The 17,735-nt window shown below is 35.7% G+C and overlaps 1 protein-coding gene across 1 annotated transcript in view; it reads right to left on the bottom strand.

Moving 5' to 3' along the window:
• GTF2B (general transcription factor IIB) overlaps positions 1 to 4,893 on the bottom strand; it is a 28,556-nt gene extending 23,663 nt beyond the window's left edge. The window contains exons 1-2 of the mRNA XM_012661177.1: positions 4,757 to 4,893; positions 622 to 728 (exon numbers count right to left, since the gene is read on the bottom strand). Of these exons, the coding sequence (XP_012516631.1) occupies positions 622 to 728; positions 4,757 to 4,773 (124 nt within the window). The 5' untranslated portion in view covers positions 4,774 to 4,893. The remainder of the gene's footprint in view (positions 1 to 621; positions 729 to 4,756) is intronic.
• Between the last annotated feature and the right edge of the window lie 12,842 nt (positions 4,894 to 17,735).

The raw sequence follows: 17,735 nt of genomic DNA, 5'->3' as shown, positions 1-17,735 counted from the left end.
ATAAGAATAATTTTTGAACAGACCATCTCTACTCTAAATGCTGTTGCATATCTAGATTAGTAAGCAAGTAGGAATAAAAGTAAAATTTTAAAAAGTGGTATTTCTGTCAATAAAAATTTTATACTAGATCATCAAAAGATGATTCCATATGAAAGTTATAACACATCTTTTTTGTTGACAAAAAGGCCTTGGGTGAGACTCAGTACAGATATACTTTTATTATTCTGAAATAAATCATATTTATATACTTTCCAAAGTATACAAAAGCCACAAAAGTTGGATTACATTTGTTCATTCTTTAATATGCATGAGTGTCACCCCCCTCTTCCAAGCCCCCATCAGACATTTAAGACTAAGGACTTAGGAAGTTACTGTGGGCCTTTTCATTTCTTTTGGATCAGCTCCTATTCCACATTATGAAAATACACATTTGAATATACAATAAAATATGGTATCTCTGGATGATTTTACTCTTGTTTTTGCTTCCTATTTTTTTTTAACAATATAAATTACTTGTAGGGGGGAAAAAGTCAAAATGTGTTCACTAAATGACTTTAGAAAACATACAAAAGCAAAGTGCCTGTAATAGTGATTTAAATTAAAACCATAACCACTACTTACCTACAACCAAGCCACATTCAGGACAGATCATATCACCAGCTCTGTAGTCCTCCACTAAAATCGCATCTGGATGGTTTGGACACGTAACTCTTGGAAGAGCATCCAAACTAAATGAAAAAAAAAAAAAAAAAAAAAAGTAAGATTTTGAACATTTTTTTCATGTGTACATTTAAAACACAGGAAAGTTAAATTTTCAAAGTAAACATCCTCGTTAGGTTATTTTAAATTCTAGCTAGTCATTAGTAGGTAGATTCCACTGGAATTATTTTTATTAGTTATTGGTTTGCAGATAAGCAAGGCTTTCAAAACATAAATAGAAAATAAGTGTTTCTTCTCATAATATGTAGGCTACTAAGATTTTAAAAAATCTTGATCAGTGTAGTAATGACCAGCTACTGTAATACGCTGACATACATATAACCATCCAGCCTGTGCCCTCTGCCACTTTTTTCTCTGGTCAGAGAATAAAGTTCAAGCCTGTATTTTTCTACTTGTTAGTTACCTAAGTTTCACTTTTAAAATAGTACACTGAACCCAACAGGCATATAAATGAAGGATGGTAGATGTGGCTCTGCTAAACTTAAGACGTGATGATTTCACTTAGTCCAGAATTGGGTTTTTCAGCATTCAAGAAATGGATTCAAAAGCTACTTTATAATCTACTTATAATATTAATAATTTGCTCAATCATTTTATTTTGAATAATAAAGCATTTTGGGGAAGACACATTAATCTTAAATGGCCTGATAAAATCAGCTTTAAAAGCAACAAAGATATTTAATGTAGATTTAATAATTATTTCTGGGGGTATTGACCTTACAATCACAAAAGCTTGGTATCACTGCAAGAAGGCTCTTTTTAAAAATCCACTTGAAGTAATATAGTAAATTAGGTTAGGTTATGGCCATCACATACATCTTAAAGACAACATCAACTATACTTATAGTATGTAAAGAGGTATTTATGGTTTTGGATAAAGTTTCTCATGCTAGCAAATACGATTTGAAATGGTTATTCTCAATTTAGAAGGTAGATCTACTGGAAAACTGATGAAATAATCCATATCTCTCAAATGTATGTAGTCAATTTAGTCAGAACGTATCTTGGATCTTCTCATTAGGAAAATGGGAAAAGAGAATTGCTTTATTCGTGCTTATTCCATAAATTCCTGTTAGGAAAATATTTTAATAAATTATGACAAAATTAAGCAGTTGGTATAAATTATAAAAAACTATGTTGAAATAAAGGAAAATGTTAGCAAAGAAACAGTAACTACAAATTAGTAAAACAGGAAGCCATATGTAACACAGCATCCAAATGACTGATCAATATTTTTGCATTATTGAAAAGTAGATAGAAAACTCGGGTGGAGGGGAGAGAGAGGGGTGTGTGTGTGTAAAAGATATGGAAACATCTCAAGATTTACTAAGTGAAGAGTATGCTAGGAATTCTATACAACACTTAAAAATTATGAACTAATTATATACAGTAACATGGATGAATCTCAAACTGATGACCAACAGAAACTAGACAGTGGAATACATATGCCACTTATGTCAACTTTAAATCAGGCAAAACAAATCTATGGTGTAAGAAGTCAGGATATGATTTTCTTTGGGAAGGGGTAATGACTGAAGATGCAAAGGTGGCTTTGCTAGTATCTTACCTAGTGCTAGTGGTATTTGATTTTTTGACCTGAATGGTAGATATATACGTGTGTGTATATACATACACACGCTCACTTTGTAATTGAGCTGTGCATTTAAAATCAGTGTGGTAACTTCATAAACAAGGTAAAAAAAGTAGTGGACAGGGTTTATATTAGGCCACTTTTTTGGGGGAGAGGTTAGAGCCACATGTGTATGTTTGTTAAAGTATAATCACTAGGTGGACATATTTGAAACTCGGACTTGGGGGGGAGGGGGGGAAGGGCAACATATGTAACCTAAACATCTGTACCCCCATAATATGCTGAAAGAAAAAAAAAAGTATAATCACTAGGAAAACACCAAGAAACTGGCAACAACTGCTGATTTGGGGAGAATTAGATGGCTAGGAACTGGGAAAGAAGGGATACTACTTTTCATTGTATACTCTTTTGTACTTTTGCTTTTGTACTATTACTGTATGTTATCTATCAAAATAAAATAAAATCATCTAAAGTAGTAAAATTTTAATCAAATTACCCACATATATAAAAGAGGAACAACATGAATGGGGGTGGTGGAAGTAGTTATGAAGAGAAACAATAGGGAAGGAATGGAGAAAACAACCAACGATGACATTAAAACAATATAGACTACCTAAGGTGCCAAATAAGCGCAAACCCCATTTTATAGCTATCATTTATCAGGTACCTACTATGTGTCTAGTGCTATACATTTATTATTATCAATCTCCAGAACAATCCTGCAAGACAGCCTTATTTCCGTTTTAAAGATTACGCTCAGAGAATGATTTGCCTGAAGTCATGAACTAATAAGTGGTGGAGCTTAGATCTGAACTCAGAACATTTGTGCTGTTCTGTCAGAACACCAGGCAGTTTCATCGGCTAGTAAGTATACATCTTCCTCAGGAAAAAAAATGCTAACAGTAGAAATACTGCATTTACTTTTCTTTGTTCTCACTGGTACAAACACTTGAGAGAGATATAGCTGCAATGACATAAAAATTTAAGAGCTGGATGTATCTAGAAAAAATTTATTTCAAACTTTTTTAAAAAAAATTAGGCAAAACAAAGAAAGGGTATTCGTTGGGTAAAAAAAAAAAAAATCTATCCAGTAAATTTACTATATGTACTATTTAACTACTGAAACTTTTAATAAATAAAATTTGTTTATTATATGCAAAAGCTGTGTCTAAATATAACCACATTTACCTTCCATATCTAATGCCATGAGAGAATTTAAGTTGTATTTGGGTGATTTGACAAGGCTTAAGTTTTCCATTTACTTATAAGGAAGCCTTACCTGACACAACCACACCCACACAGAATGATTTGAGTATTCAATCACAGAGTTAGAATCAGTAAACACAAGTGTCATTGGCTTTAAGAGTTATTTCCAAACAGGACATTAACTAAAGCTGCCCACCCCCAATTTTTTTTTTCTTCACCATCAAATGGTAAGTCTTGGCAGTTACCAGAAAGGGCTTACTATTTTGTGAAAATGACTTTGGTGAAATTCATCAATTCTATAAATGATAATACGTTCAGAAAAATTGTGCCAGAGTTGCCTCCCAGAAGCTGTAGAATAAATTTGAAACTTTCAATACACTATGAGTTAACTAGAGGCCGACTGTCGAAAAATCAACATTGCATGACTCAGTTTACACTTATGCAAAAATACTTATACCTCATAGTGTAATGAGAGATATAATTAGGGTCTGCAAGCATTTTTCAGGTCACAAGATTAAAGCCTGTCTCTGAAGGCACTGCACACATTTCCTTATATATGAGTACATTTTAAAATATATATTAAAGAGCGACTTCCCAGCATATATGACTTCATTTTCTGCAGGAAAGATTTTCTTTAGGAGTAGGCACACAACATTTGTAAAGAAATCCTTCAGCAGGGAACTAATCAACTCTTCCGATGTGCTCAAGCTTCCACTTCAGAGGGCCGCTGCGATGGCAACCAGTTTCCATCCGGCTTACTAATGCTGACGTTCCCAACTTTCTAGCTGTCATACTGATAGGGACCTGAACTAATGGTTTCCCGCTCCTTTGGAAAGGAGAAATTATGGACCCTCGGGCTATTCGATATTCGGGCCGTAGACGGAAAAATCAGCGTAGAAAAAATTAACTGAAAAACAAGGTAGAAATATTAGCAAAAGACGGGAGGCCAGGAGCTGGGGACAGAGGAGCCCACCGGGGCCCACACAGGGTGGTGCCTGGACGAAAAGACGACCTAGGTCGCTGGGGCAGTAACGCCGACACCTCGGTACCGCCTGCGACACCCCCTGACAGTCCTGCCGTCCGCAACTGCCTTTGTCCGGGCCGGCCAGCCAGTCTCTCCGCTTCTCTCGCGTTCCTCCGGGGCGCTCTGCTCCACACGGCTGCCCCGGCGGCCGCCTAGAATCCCCCGGCGCTCGCCGCCCGCCCCTCAGCTAGCCGGGCTCGGCCTCACATACTAACCGGCTGGTAGACGCCATCTTCGCAGCCACTGCGGTTCCAGCAACAAGCAACAACAGCTGCGACGAAAACAGGAAGAGATTGTGGCGGTAAGACGCTCAGAGACCGGCTTTTATAGGCGAATTACCTGCGCAGTCGTAATAGGGAGCGGCTACGGGTCGGGAGAAAGGCCAAGAATAGTGAGATCACATACGCCACGTGCTTTGCTTTTTCTTATTTTCTTATTGTGTTTCTGTAATTTGCTATGTTGCTAGCTGAGTCAATATAACTACCAGGATAAGTCTGAAGGGAACCCAGCAAACAGGCTACACCAGAGCTACTCTCAATTTGAATGACTTAAAACAAAAAGAAAACCCTGACTTCGTGGTGGGGGAAAGCCCACATCCCTGAGGTCTAACCACCCCTCCTCCCCTCTCACCGCTCCTATTCCCCAGTCAGTTGCTCCCCTTTGAGCTCAGTTCTTACTTCCCCCAAGGGGCGATTCTTTCTTACTAAAGAATTTGGAATAAAAAGAGAAATTCACTTAGGTCATCCAGAACAGTTGTCAGTTCAGGCTCTGTCATCAGCCAGCATGCTGTGCCTTAGGCACGTCCTTTAACTCATCAGTGCAAGGGGTAGTAGCATCTGCCTTGCATACCCTTTTAGAATTGGCAGGAGATGAAACAAAACCATGTGAGAGCACTGTGTGCACGAGAGGCACGAAGATGTGAGGCCTGCCCAGATTTTTTTTTTTTCCCATGGCCTTTGCAAATTTGGCTGATAGCTAAGTAGAGAGAACTTGTCAGAATGTCTAGATACTGCAGAAGGTCCCTAGATTTATTCATTAGGGAAACTAACGTCAAAATAGTAATAATAACGAAAACAACAACACTTTGCTGAAAACAAATCAATCTTGACAATGTGGGGATTGGAAGAGAGAGGGTGTTCCATGGTTTCTATGGGAATGAGAACTCAGAATATAGTGACTGTTTTGTTCATTTGGCGATGGGACTTAAAAGCCACTGAGCACAGCATTGTTTTCTTGAGAAGGTGGGAGCTGCTAGCCTCTTTAGAAAGAACAAGGAGTGTGAAAGGCAGGAATTTGGAAACTGAAATCTAGATGGGGATGAGGAAGGATGATTTCTTTCTTTTTTTTTTTTTTTCAGTCTTCTGTAATTTAAAAACTTGATTATATTCTTGTGGGTTTTTTTTTTCCTCCCTTAATATTTGGGAAAGTTTCAAAAATGCCAACCCATTTCAGCTGTGCCACGTGCAACAAGGAAAGGGCTTGGAGGTGTTCCACCCCAATCTAGTGGAGGTTTCATGGTAGAGCATCTTAGCTTGGAAGAAGAAGAGGAGGAGAGGGCAACTAGACATCTCTTGAGGATCAAGAACAAGGATCCAGTACCTAGTGGATTCCTGGTTGGAATTCAATAATGTTTATTGAAGGAAGAAATTGAAACTCCAGAGGAAGGAGGCAGAGAGACTGGTTAAATTACTCCTGCCCCACCTGGAGAGCTTCTGATGTGTCATAACCTTGTAAAGATTTCTTTTATATTAAAATAAAGTCAGCTTAAGTAAGCCATTCCTTTTCTTTTGTTAGTATAGTATTGACAATTTATGAAGGATTTAAATCAGTATTATCCCATTTAATCTTTATTTCTGATCCTGAGATTAACACACACACATACACACGCAGCTGGGTTTTATCAGCTAAGAATCAATGACCTAGACTAGCATTTACTAAAACTTCTAGTATATATCATCATTTTTATTTAAATCAATTACATAAATTAAGATATTTTAAATAAATTGTTTATATTAACTCATCTTTTTTAACTTAGAAATTTATTTGAAAAGTTTATATCTCCAATGTGAAATCACAAATTGATGTGCTATAGTTCCTCTTAAGTATTACATGCCTTACATGCCTAGTAAATGATTAAAAAAATACTCGTGACTACCTAGAGGTATCTTTTTTAAAAAAAACAACTTTATTGAGATATAATTACATAGCACAAAATTCACCTGTTTAAAATTCAATGATTTTCAGCAATTTTACTGGGTTGTACAACCATCCCCACAATCCACTTTTTGCACATTTCCATCATCCCAGTAAGATCATTCACACCCATTTACAGTAAATGCCGTTCCACTCCTAGCCTCAGGAACCACTCATCTACTTTCCATCTCTATAGGTTTGCCTTTTCAGAACTTTTTATATAAATGGAATCATATGTTGTCTTTTGTGTCAGGATTTTTTCACCTGGCATGATATTTCGAAGATTCGTTAAATTTATCTTATGGTCTCACTTTTGGAAATATCGATATATAAGTGTCTATTATAGAAGTGACTGGATGTCTGGATGGTGATGTTGGGGAAAACGGCAAATTCCTTAACTTAAGCAAGGTTTGACAAATATTTGGAAATTATAAGACATAGTCTGCTGGACTAGGAAGAAAAGGATTTGGTGGACTGTATGACCAGATCTGACTGGACTTTTTTGGAGATGGAATTAGACTCCTAGAATTTTAGACAAGCCTCATGTGTGTGGTAGCTACTGGGCCATATGTATTATTTTTATCAACATCAGAGTTTTTTAAAAATTTTCAGATTTTATCATGTATGAAAATGTTCAAACTCAAAAAATTAGACAGAATATTATAATGAATCCCCATAATACTTGTCATCTGATTAAACAATTATCAAGATTTTGCCACATTTATTTCATGTATTCTTCTCTTTATTTCTTCCTGTGTGAACATATTTTAAAATAAATCCCATCTGTCACCCAAACCCATACATAGTGTACGTTCCTAAAAAATATGGACTTTTTAATCTTTTTTACATAGCAATATAATAACTTACTAAATTACCAATATCACACCAAGTTTTCAGCTGGTAATTTTCCCGGGCCTGCTCTTGATGATTTGATTTCACCAGGCGGAAGAGTAAGGCCCTGCTGACGTTGAGGCAGTTCACACGCTCTAGTAGCAATAAGCTCTGGAAGCCACATTTCACACTTGCAATATGCAGAAATACCCCTAGCCCCTACTTGCCCCTCTGTAGTATTATGAGGGTGCCTGCATTGTAGGCCCAAAGGCAAAGGGACTGGGAGTGCAGTGGAGCATTGTAAAAACTGGAGGTCAGTGTAGATTGCTCATCATTTGGAAGTTGGCTTTCTGATGTCTAGATCTTTTCTCTTTCTTTTTTTCTGAGTAGAATAAATCTCTAACATGGAGGTTTTACAATGCAAGTTTCTAGGGTTTTATTCTTAAAAATAGGAGAGTATAACTACAGTCTCCTATTTTTATGAATAAATAAAAATAATCACTCTTCATACCTCTAATGTGGTGTAGTAGAAATTTGGTGGCAGAGACCCAGAGAGTGAAAAGAGGTCTCTCCAGGAGTTGCAAGAACTATTAAGTCATTAAATATGAAACGTCTGATTTTTTTTTCTTTTTTGAGACAAAGTCTCACTCTGTTGACTGGGTGAGTGCGGTGGGGGCAGCCTAGCTCACAGCAACCTCAAACTCCTGGGCTCCAGCAATCCTCCTGCCTCAGCTTCATGAGTAGCTGGGACTACAGGCATGTGCCACCATGCCCGGATAATTTTTCTATTTTTAGTAGAGATGGGTTCTCACTCTTTGCTCAGGCTGATCTTGAACTCCTGAGCTCAACCTATCCTCCCGCCTCGGCCTCCCAGAGTGCTAGGATTACAGGTGTGAGCTACCATGCCCAGCCAAAATGTCTGATTTTAAAGATTTTGAGTTAAAAGTTTAGTTTATTATATCTCAAACAAGAAGCAGTACAATTAATCAAAGCGTGTGCCTAAGCTATCAACACAGTTTTGCCATCTTAATAGTAGCTTGCTTATGCCAGCAGCAAAGAAGCCTGGAGAGTGAGTGGCAATGAAATTGCAAAAGGCCTTTTCCACAGCTTGTAAAGAATTGAACATTTTTCCTTGCAAGAAGTGGTCCGAAGCCTAGAGGAAGTTGGTGCAAGGTCTGGTGAATATGGTGGATGACAGAGAGTTTCCAAATTCAGCTTCGGTAGTTTGAGCAGTGTTGTTTTTTGCAACATGTGGTCTTGCAAGAGGATTGGCCTGTCTCTATTGACCAATCTTGGCTGCTTAATTGCAATCACTCTCATCATTTCATCTAATTGGTTGCAGTAGACAGCTGATGTCATTGATTTACCAGGTTTCATGAAGCTATAGTGGCTAATACCAGCGCTGGACCACCAAACAAACATCATTAGCTTTCCTGGATGAACATTCGATTTTGGACTGTGTTTTGGCACTTCATCTTTATCCAACCATTGTGCCAAATGCTTGAGATTGTCAAAAAGAATCCATTTCTCATGACCCATAACAATACGGTGTAGAAATGGTTCACCTTCATGTCGTGACAGCAAAGAAAGGCAAACTTTGAGACGATTTCTCTTCTGATGCTCATTTAATTCATGCGGTAACCATCTATACAGCTTCTTTACCTACCAAATTTGTTTTAAATGGTCCAATATTGTTGAAATAGAAACATCAAACCTTGCTGCTAATTCCTGCATAGATTAAGATGGATTTGCTTCCACTACAGCTTTCAGCTCATCATTATCCACCTTGGTCTCAGGTCACCCATGTGGCTCATTTTCAAGATCAAAATCACTAGAAGGGAACTTCTCAAACCATCGACATAGTGGGCGTTCATTAGCCACATCCTTCCCAAACACTTTGTTGATATTTCCAACTGTCTGCACTGCATTGGTTCCATGATGGAACTCATATTAAAAAATAACACAAACTTTTTGCTTCTCCATTGTTTCACAAAAATTGCTCCAAAAAAAAAAAAAATTGGAAAGATAATCACAAACCAAAACATCTGTGTGAAAGAATGAGGAGGGACTTCACAATAAAAATAAAACAAGAAGTATCAAAATGAAATGTCAGAGATATCAACTGTCAAACTTAGTACTTAAGGAAATCGGACATTCCATACTTAACCTGATAGTTGAGTTCTTCGAAGTAGGCCTGAGGTCCTCACATTCATTCTCTTACCTACCTACTGACATGGAACTTCAGACCTCCCCTTTTTACTTAAGAAAAATCCTTAAGCCTTATCTTGTCAGGCAAGTATTATTTCTCCTTCTAAAGGCTTAGAGAGGTTGACTAAGTAAATTTCCCAGAGTCACACAGTAAGTTAGTGGTAGAATTCACAGCCAGAAATAACTGACTCTCAAATTTTCCCACTTCTATGCATGCATACTATCTAACTGTTACTGCAAAACTGTATTTTTAGGCCCAAATTAACTGTGCCGTGGGAAATACAGATATTTGTAGACATGTTCACTATCTTTTTGATTCCTTAATAAGGGCTATAAAGCTTTATTTAAATTTAGGTGGAAGTAGTAATAAAAACTAGAAATCATGATATGAGGAATAGTAGGAATACCTCATATAGTACTTATTATATGCCAGGTACTATTTTAAAGCTTTGCATAGATTAACTCATATAATCTTCCCAACAACTCTACAAGTTGAGTGCTATTATTGTCCCCATTTCATAGAAGGAGAAATTGAGGTACTAAATGGTTAAGTAACTAGCCTGAAGTCATATAGCTAGTAAATGGCAGAGCTGGGATTGGAACCCTGGCAAATTGGCTCGAGAATCTATGAAGTATGCCTCCTAATATCAACTTAATATACAGAAATATAGATTTACACATTTTAAGATCAATAGATGGATTCAACAAGCAGGGTAACTGTAGCAATCACTATTGGTTTTATGGGGCAGCTGTAATCTAAAATATGCTAGCCACTTGTCTGCACAAGGACACTTGTGTTTGTCAGATCATGTGCTACCTAAACTGAAAAGCACCTGGCTCATATCCCACTGCTAATGTACTTGTATATGTGATCCTGAATTTAACTGTTCTATTTGTTTATTGATTTATTTAAAACTCTGGTTCCCAAGTATTGGCAGCTTGTCCTCCATTTGAGAATAAATCCAGCTTTTTCACTAGGAAAAGCCAGCAGATTTCCAAATGCTGGCTTTTTTGATAAAAACAAAACACGAGAAAATAAACAACCTTCAAGGGGTTCACATTAATAGCTTGTGAGTTTTAAAATTAATATTTCTTTCCAAAAAGATAACATTTTGCATTAAGTATGTGACTTCAAAAGTTTTGCCACACTATTTAGTGTTGTCTTACTATATGTCTTGAAGATAATATTTTTTCAAAGTAACAACTTTCTCATTTTATATAAAAAACATGGGAAAATTGAATGATGAAGGAGACTATAATTTTCTAAAAATGTTTTTGAGTACATTTATTTCAGTCGAGATAAGGTTTGCCTTTAAAGTCCTATTAATCAATGCTCTGATAAGCTACTGGGAGAAAATGAAAAGGTGGAACATGTTCATATTCATGTGACCTGTTACTTGATACCGTTTTAAAGACTGAATTTTAGCATTTGATTTTTATTGCTTCCACGAAAATCACAAGATAAAAGTCTTTTTGTGCAAAGTGAGTACCTATTTGCAAATTATTTCATATTATTTGAATTTTAAATTAAAACTCTGAAAGTGTTAAGTATTAGTTGTAAAGTATGGCCATGTGGTGAGAATATAAAACTGCTTCTCTCATTACTGTCATGTATTGCTCACAGTATTATAAACTGACACAACCCTTTTAGAAAGCAATTTGGCAATACTCCAAAAATGATTTAGCTGTTAAAACCTCTTGAACCAGTAATCCCACTTCTGAGAACTGGAGTAAGGAAATAATCTAAAATGTGGGATACTATGTACATGAAGATGCCCATTGCAATGTTATTTATAATAGAAAATTGAAAGCAAGAAATGCTAAAAATAGAAAACTTATAACTTTAATTTTAATGTTATAAAACAGGAAGCAACCTTTATATCTGAAGTAAGGGAAAGGTATACGAAAGGTCCCTAATGTCTTAGTGCAATATAAGTGTTGAAAGCAGCCCATGTACCGAGGACCTTTTCTAAGCAGTGCTTTCCCAAGGCTGATTCTGTTGCTTCAGGTGCTTGAAAGTAAACTACAGTGAGCTTACTGAGGGCTGAAACATCCTAATTTTTTCTTTGGACCTTTGTGACACTTTTGTGACAGTAGACCCTCAATAAATATTGCTTTGTGTGATTTATTGGTGCATTGAATGAAAGAATGTATTTACAAACATCAACATTCAGACCATTCTTCAAAATAATTGAGCCAAATTACTGAATTTTACCAAGTTTTCCCCATTATAGCTAGCTTTGTCTTTTTTGTCTTTTTCCTTAGTATTTTCTTTCTTCTAAAAATTTTCTGTTATACTTGCTTATTCTCATTATTTTCTGACCTTTCCTACTTAGGATTTTGCTCTTTCATATTAACAAGATGAAAGGATCTTGCCCCATACTTCCATGAGGTTAAACATTTGCCACCCATTGTCCTACCATTGATCTTAGCCACAATGGGTAGTATCTGCTACGTGTCTCATGTTCAGACATCATGAGAGTCCAAGCTATTATAATTAGTATTATTATTATTTAAGCATTAACAATGTACTCACTACTAAAGCAAGTCTCTTAATGAGTGTATTGAATGACATAAGCAATTCCCCTATATAGCTTAATAAAGGTGGCATTTGGTTCGCTTCCAATTAAAAAGGGACTTTTATTGGGTTGGGTTTTTTCAAGTTAAAAAAATTAAAGTTGACTGGAATGTAACCTTTTTCTTAAAACCACAAAACCCACAATGTGTTAGCCATCTTCCACTGATTTAAATGACTTTATTCTATGGCATTTGCACCAAGATGTAGTATAAAAGCTGCATAAAAGTCCATGCCACTTTTTGCATTCATCAGTTCTGATCCAGTATTTGACCATAAAAGCTACTTTTATAGCATTCTCATCAAATGCTCACTCTAAATGTGTCTGTGGATTATCATATTTACTCTTCCAGTTATCCAGTTGTCTTAAACTCTGGCTGTAGTCTTACATTATCGTCTATTTTGCAACTAAGGGGTAGGTTTATATATTTCTGCTTTTCGGTCATGTGGAAGCTAATGCTAAAAAAACTATTTTCCCCAAACCCATGATCAATAGTAGTTTACAACAGAGATGCTGAGAATTCCCCAGTAAGGTAAATAGTCACAAATCTCTACATATAAAATAACTAGACATATGTGGTTCTTTCAGATTTTCATAAAATTGTTTCAGAGTAATGTGATATGAAGTATACTTCAAGATAATGAAACCTTAGTTTTGTCTTGCTTTCAAACAACTAAACTACATGAAAGATTCTATCTTTGAGTATTTTTACTTGCAACTTAAAATTATTTGGATTTATTCATATGGAAATATACTCTTCCACTTAATTTATTATAAGATAAGGAAAGAGAAAGTTTATATGACTTCTTAAGATCTTTCGAGTATTGTGGACAGCTACTTCCATTTCCTGAACAAAAGGCTACACCAGAAAACAGCAATGGGACATCAGTGCTGTATCCACACGGGTGGTCATTCGGTTCCTCCAACTTCTCAAACTCCTCCCCACCTTAGCACCTGGGCCAGAAGAAGGTGATGTTTACAGCACAAGTGACACTACCATTGTTGCAATTGTATAAGAAAGCACAGGACCTGCCAGTGTTTTTGTTTTTTTTTTTGAGACAGAATCTCGCTCTGTCACCCTGGCTAGAGTGCAGTGGCATCAACATAGCTCACTGCAACCTCAAACTCTTGGGCTCAAGAGATCCTCCTGCCTCAGCCTCCCGATTAGCTGGGACTACAGGCCTGCATGCACCATATATCCAGCTAATTTTTCTATTTTTAGTAGAGATGGGGGTCTTGCTCTTGCTCAGGCTGGTCTCAAACTCTTGAGCTCAAGCAATCCTTCTGCCTCAGCCTCCCAGAGTGCTAGAATTACAGGAGTGAACCACCACACCTGGCCATTTAACAAAATTTTTATTTGAGGATATTTAAATTATTTAAAATTTTAGAAACAATAAAGACTGTATTAATATTTTTATATGGCCTAATATCTAATTTATATAATTCAAAATCATATTAAATGCATCCATATTGTACCCATGGATTTTAATCTATTTATGCATTTTTTAAAAAATGTATTTTTAATTATTATGGGTACATCATAATTGTATGCATTTATAGGGTACGTGTGATTTTTTGATACAATACAAATTAATCAAATCAGGGTAATTGGGGTACCCATTGCTTCAGGTATTTATCATTCCTTTGTGTTATAACATTCCAATTCTACTCCTTTATTTTAAAGTATACCCTTTATTGTTGATCATAGTCACTTTGTTGTGCTATCAAGTATTGTTCATTCTAACTATCTAACTACATTTTTGCACCCATTAACCATCCCCACTCTATCTCCCCCTCCCTGCTACCCTTCCCAGCCTCTGGTAATTGTCATTCTACTTCATATCTCCATGAGGTCAATTGTTTTTAATATTTAGCTCCCAAATATGAATGAGAACATGTGAGGCTTGTCTTTCTGTGCTTGGCTTTTTTCACTGAATGTAATGTTCTCCATTTTCATCCATGTTGTTGCAAATGGCAAGATTTCATTCTTGTGGCTATATGATATTCCATCATGTATATGTACCATAATTTCTTTATCCATTTATCTGTTGATACACATTTAGGTTGATTCCAAATCTTGGCTATTGTGAATAGTGTTGCAATAAACATGGGAGTGCAGGTATCTCCTCGATGTACTAAATTTCCTTTCTTTGGATATACACCTAGAAGTGGGATTGGTGGGTCATATGGTAGTTCTATTTTCAGTGTTTTAAACAACCACCATGCTGTTTTACATAGTGGTTGCACTAATTTACATTCCCACCAACAGTGTATGAGGGTTCCGCTTTCTCCACATCCTCACCAGTGTTTGTCATTGCCTGCCTTTTTGATAAAAGCCATTTTAACTGGGGTGAGATGATATCTCATTGTAGTTTTGATTTGCATTTCTCTGATGACTAATGATGTTGAGCATTTTTTCATAAACCTGTTGGCCATTTGTATGTCTTCTTTTGAGAAATGTCTATTCAGAACCTTTGCCCATTTAAAAATCAGATTATTTGATTTTTTTTCTATTGAGTTATTGGAGCTTCTTATTTATTCTAGTTATTAGTTCCTTGTCAAAAGGGTAATTTGCAAGTATTTTCTCCCATTCTATGGGTTGTCTCTTCCTTTTGTTGATTATTTTTTTTTTCCTATGCAGAAGCATTTTAGCTTGATGTAATCCCATTTGTACAATTTTGTTTTGGTTGCTTGTGCTTTGCGGGTATTACTCAAGAAGTCTTGCCCAGACCAATGTCCTGACTTGTTTCCCCAATGTTTTCTTTTGGTAGTTTCATAGTTTCAGGTCTTACATTTAAGTTTTTAATCCATTTTGATTTTATTTTTGTATTAATATATGGTGAGATATAAAGGTCTAGTTTAATTCTTCTGCATATGGATATCCAGTTTTCCCATCACCATTTATTGAAGAGACTGTCCTTTCCCCACTGTATGTTCTTGGCGATTTTGTCAAAGATAAGTTCACTATAGATGTGTGGACTTATTTCTGGGTTCTCTATTCTGTTCCATTGGTCTATGTGTCTGTTTTTATGCCAGTACCATGCTGTTTGGTTACTACAGCTCTGTAGTATAATTGGAAGTCAGGTAATGTGATTCCTCCAGTTTTGTTCTTTTTGCTTAGGATGGATTTGGCTATTTTAGGTCCTCTGTGGTTCCATATAAATTTTAGGATTATTTTTTCTATTTCTGTAAAGAATTTCAGTGGTATTTTGAAGGGCATAGCATTGAATATGTACATTGCTTTGAACAGTATGGACATTTTAACAATATTGATTCTTCCAATCCATGAGCATGGACTATCTTTCCATTTTTTTGTGTGTGTCCTTTGCAATTTCTTTCATCAATGTCTTAGAGTTTTCATTATAGAGATCTTTCACTTCTTTGATTAAGTTTATTCTTAGGTATTTTATTTTATTTGTAGCTATTGTTAATGGGAGTACTTTCTTGGTTTCTTTTTCAGATTGTTTACTATTGATATATAGAAATGCTACTAATTTTTGTAGTTGACTTTGTATCTTGAAACTTTACTGAATTTGTGTATCAGTTCTCATAGTTTTTTTGTGGAGTCTTTAAGTTTATCTAGATATAAAGCCATATCATCTACAAACAAGGATAATTTGACTTCTTCCTTTCCAATTGGGATGCCCTTTATTTCTTTCTCTTTTCGGATTGCTCTAGCTAGAACTTCCAATATTACGTTGAATAACAATGATTGAACATCCTTCTCTTGTTCTAGATCTGAGAGGAAAGGCTTTCGGTTTTCCCCCCTGCAGTATGATACTAGCTGTGGGTCTGTCATATGGGTTTTATTGGGTTGAGGTAAGTTCCTACTATACTCACTTTTTGAGAGTTTTTATCCTGAAGAGATGTTGAATTTTATCAAATCTTTTTTCAGCATCAATTAAAACGATCATATGGTTTTTATTCTTCATTCTTTTGCTATGATGTACCACATTGATAGATTTGCATATGTTGAAACATCATTGCATCCTGGGATGAATCTCACTTGATCATGACGAATAATCTTTTTAATGTGTTGTTGAATTCAGTTTGTTAGTATTTGGTTGAGGATTTTTGCATCTATATTCATCAGAGATATTGGCCTACGGTTTTCTTTTTTTGTCGTGTCTATCTGGTTTTGGTATCAGCGTGATATAGGCCTGTAGAATGAGTTTGGGAGTATTTCCCTCCTCCTTGATTTTTGGGAATAGTTCAAGTAGGATTGGTATTAGTTCTTCTTTGAATACTTGGTAGAATTCAGCAGTGAAGCCATCGGGTCCTGGGTTTTATGTTGACGGGAGACTATTACTGCTTCTATCTTGTTACATGTTATTGGTTTATTCAGGTTTTGGATTTCTTCCTGGTTCATTCTTGGTAGGTTGTATGTGTCTAGGAATGTATGCATTTCTTCTAGGTTTTCCAATTTATTGGCATATAGTTGTTCTCTACTAACCCTTTGAATTTCTACAGCATCAGTTGTAATGTCTCCTTTTTCATGTCTGGTTTATTTATTTGGGTCTTCTCTCTTTTTTTCTTAGTCTGACTAAAGGTTTGTCAATTTTGCTTATCTCTTCAAAAAATCAACTTTTTGTTTTGTTAATGTTTTGGTTTTAATTTCATTTATTTCTGCTATGATCTTTATTATTTTTTTCTTCTACCAATTTTAGGTTTGGTTTGTTCTTGTTTTTCCAGTTCTTTGAGATGCATCATTAGGTTGTTTATTGAAGCTTTTTTACTTTTTTGATGTAGGCACTTATTGCTATAAGCTTTCCTGTTATTACTGCTTTTACTGTATCCCATACGTTTTGATATGTTGTGTTTTCATTTTCATTTGTTTCAAGAAATTTTAAAATTTCCTTCTTAATCTCTTCATTCACCCACTGGTCATTTAGGAGCATATTGTTTAATTTCCATGTGTTTGTATAGTTTCAAATGCTCCTCTTGTTATTGATTTCTAGTTTTATTCCATTGTGGTCAGAGAAAATACTTGGTATGATTTCAATTTTTTGAATTTTTAAGGCTTGTTTTATGGACTAACATATGGTCTATCTTTGAGAATGATTCATGAGCTGAGGAAAAGAATGTGTATTCTGCAGCTGTTGGATGAAACATTCTGTAAATATCTATTTGGTTCATTTGGTATATAGTGCAGATTAAGTTCAATGTTTCTTTGTTGATTTTCCATATGGGTCATCTGTCAAATGATGAAAGTGTGGCGTTGCGGTCTCCAGCAATTATTGTATTGAGGTCTATCTCTCTCTTTATCTGTCATAATATTTGCTTCATATATTAACATTTGGATGCTCCAGTATTACATGCATATATATTAATATTTAGAATTATTATATCCTCTTGCTGAATTGACCACTTTATCATAATGACCTCT

This window comes from Propithecus coquereli, unplaced genomic scaffold (assembly GCF_000956105.1).
Source record: "Propithecus coquereli isolate 6110/MARCELLA unplaced genomic scaffold, Pcoq_1.0 Scaffold7, whole genome shotgun sequence".
NCBI lineage: Eukaryota > Metazoa > Chordata > Mammalia > Primates > Indriidae > Propithecus > Propithecus coquereli.
The sequence above is the reverse complement of the archived record's forward strand: the minus strand, read 5'-3'. Positions and strand labels throughout refer to the sequence as shown.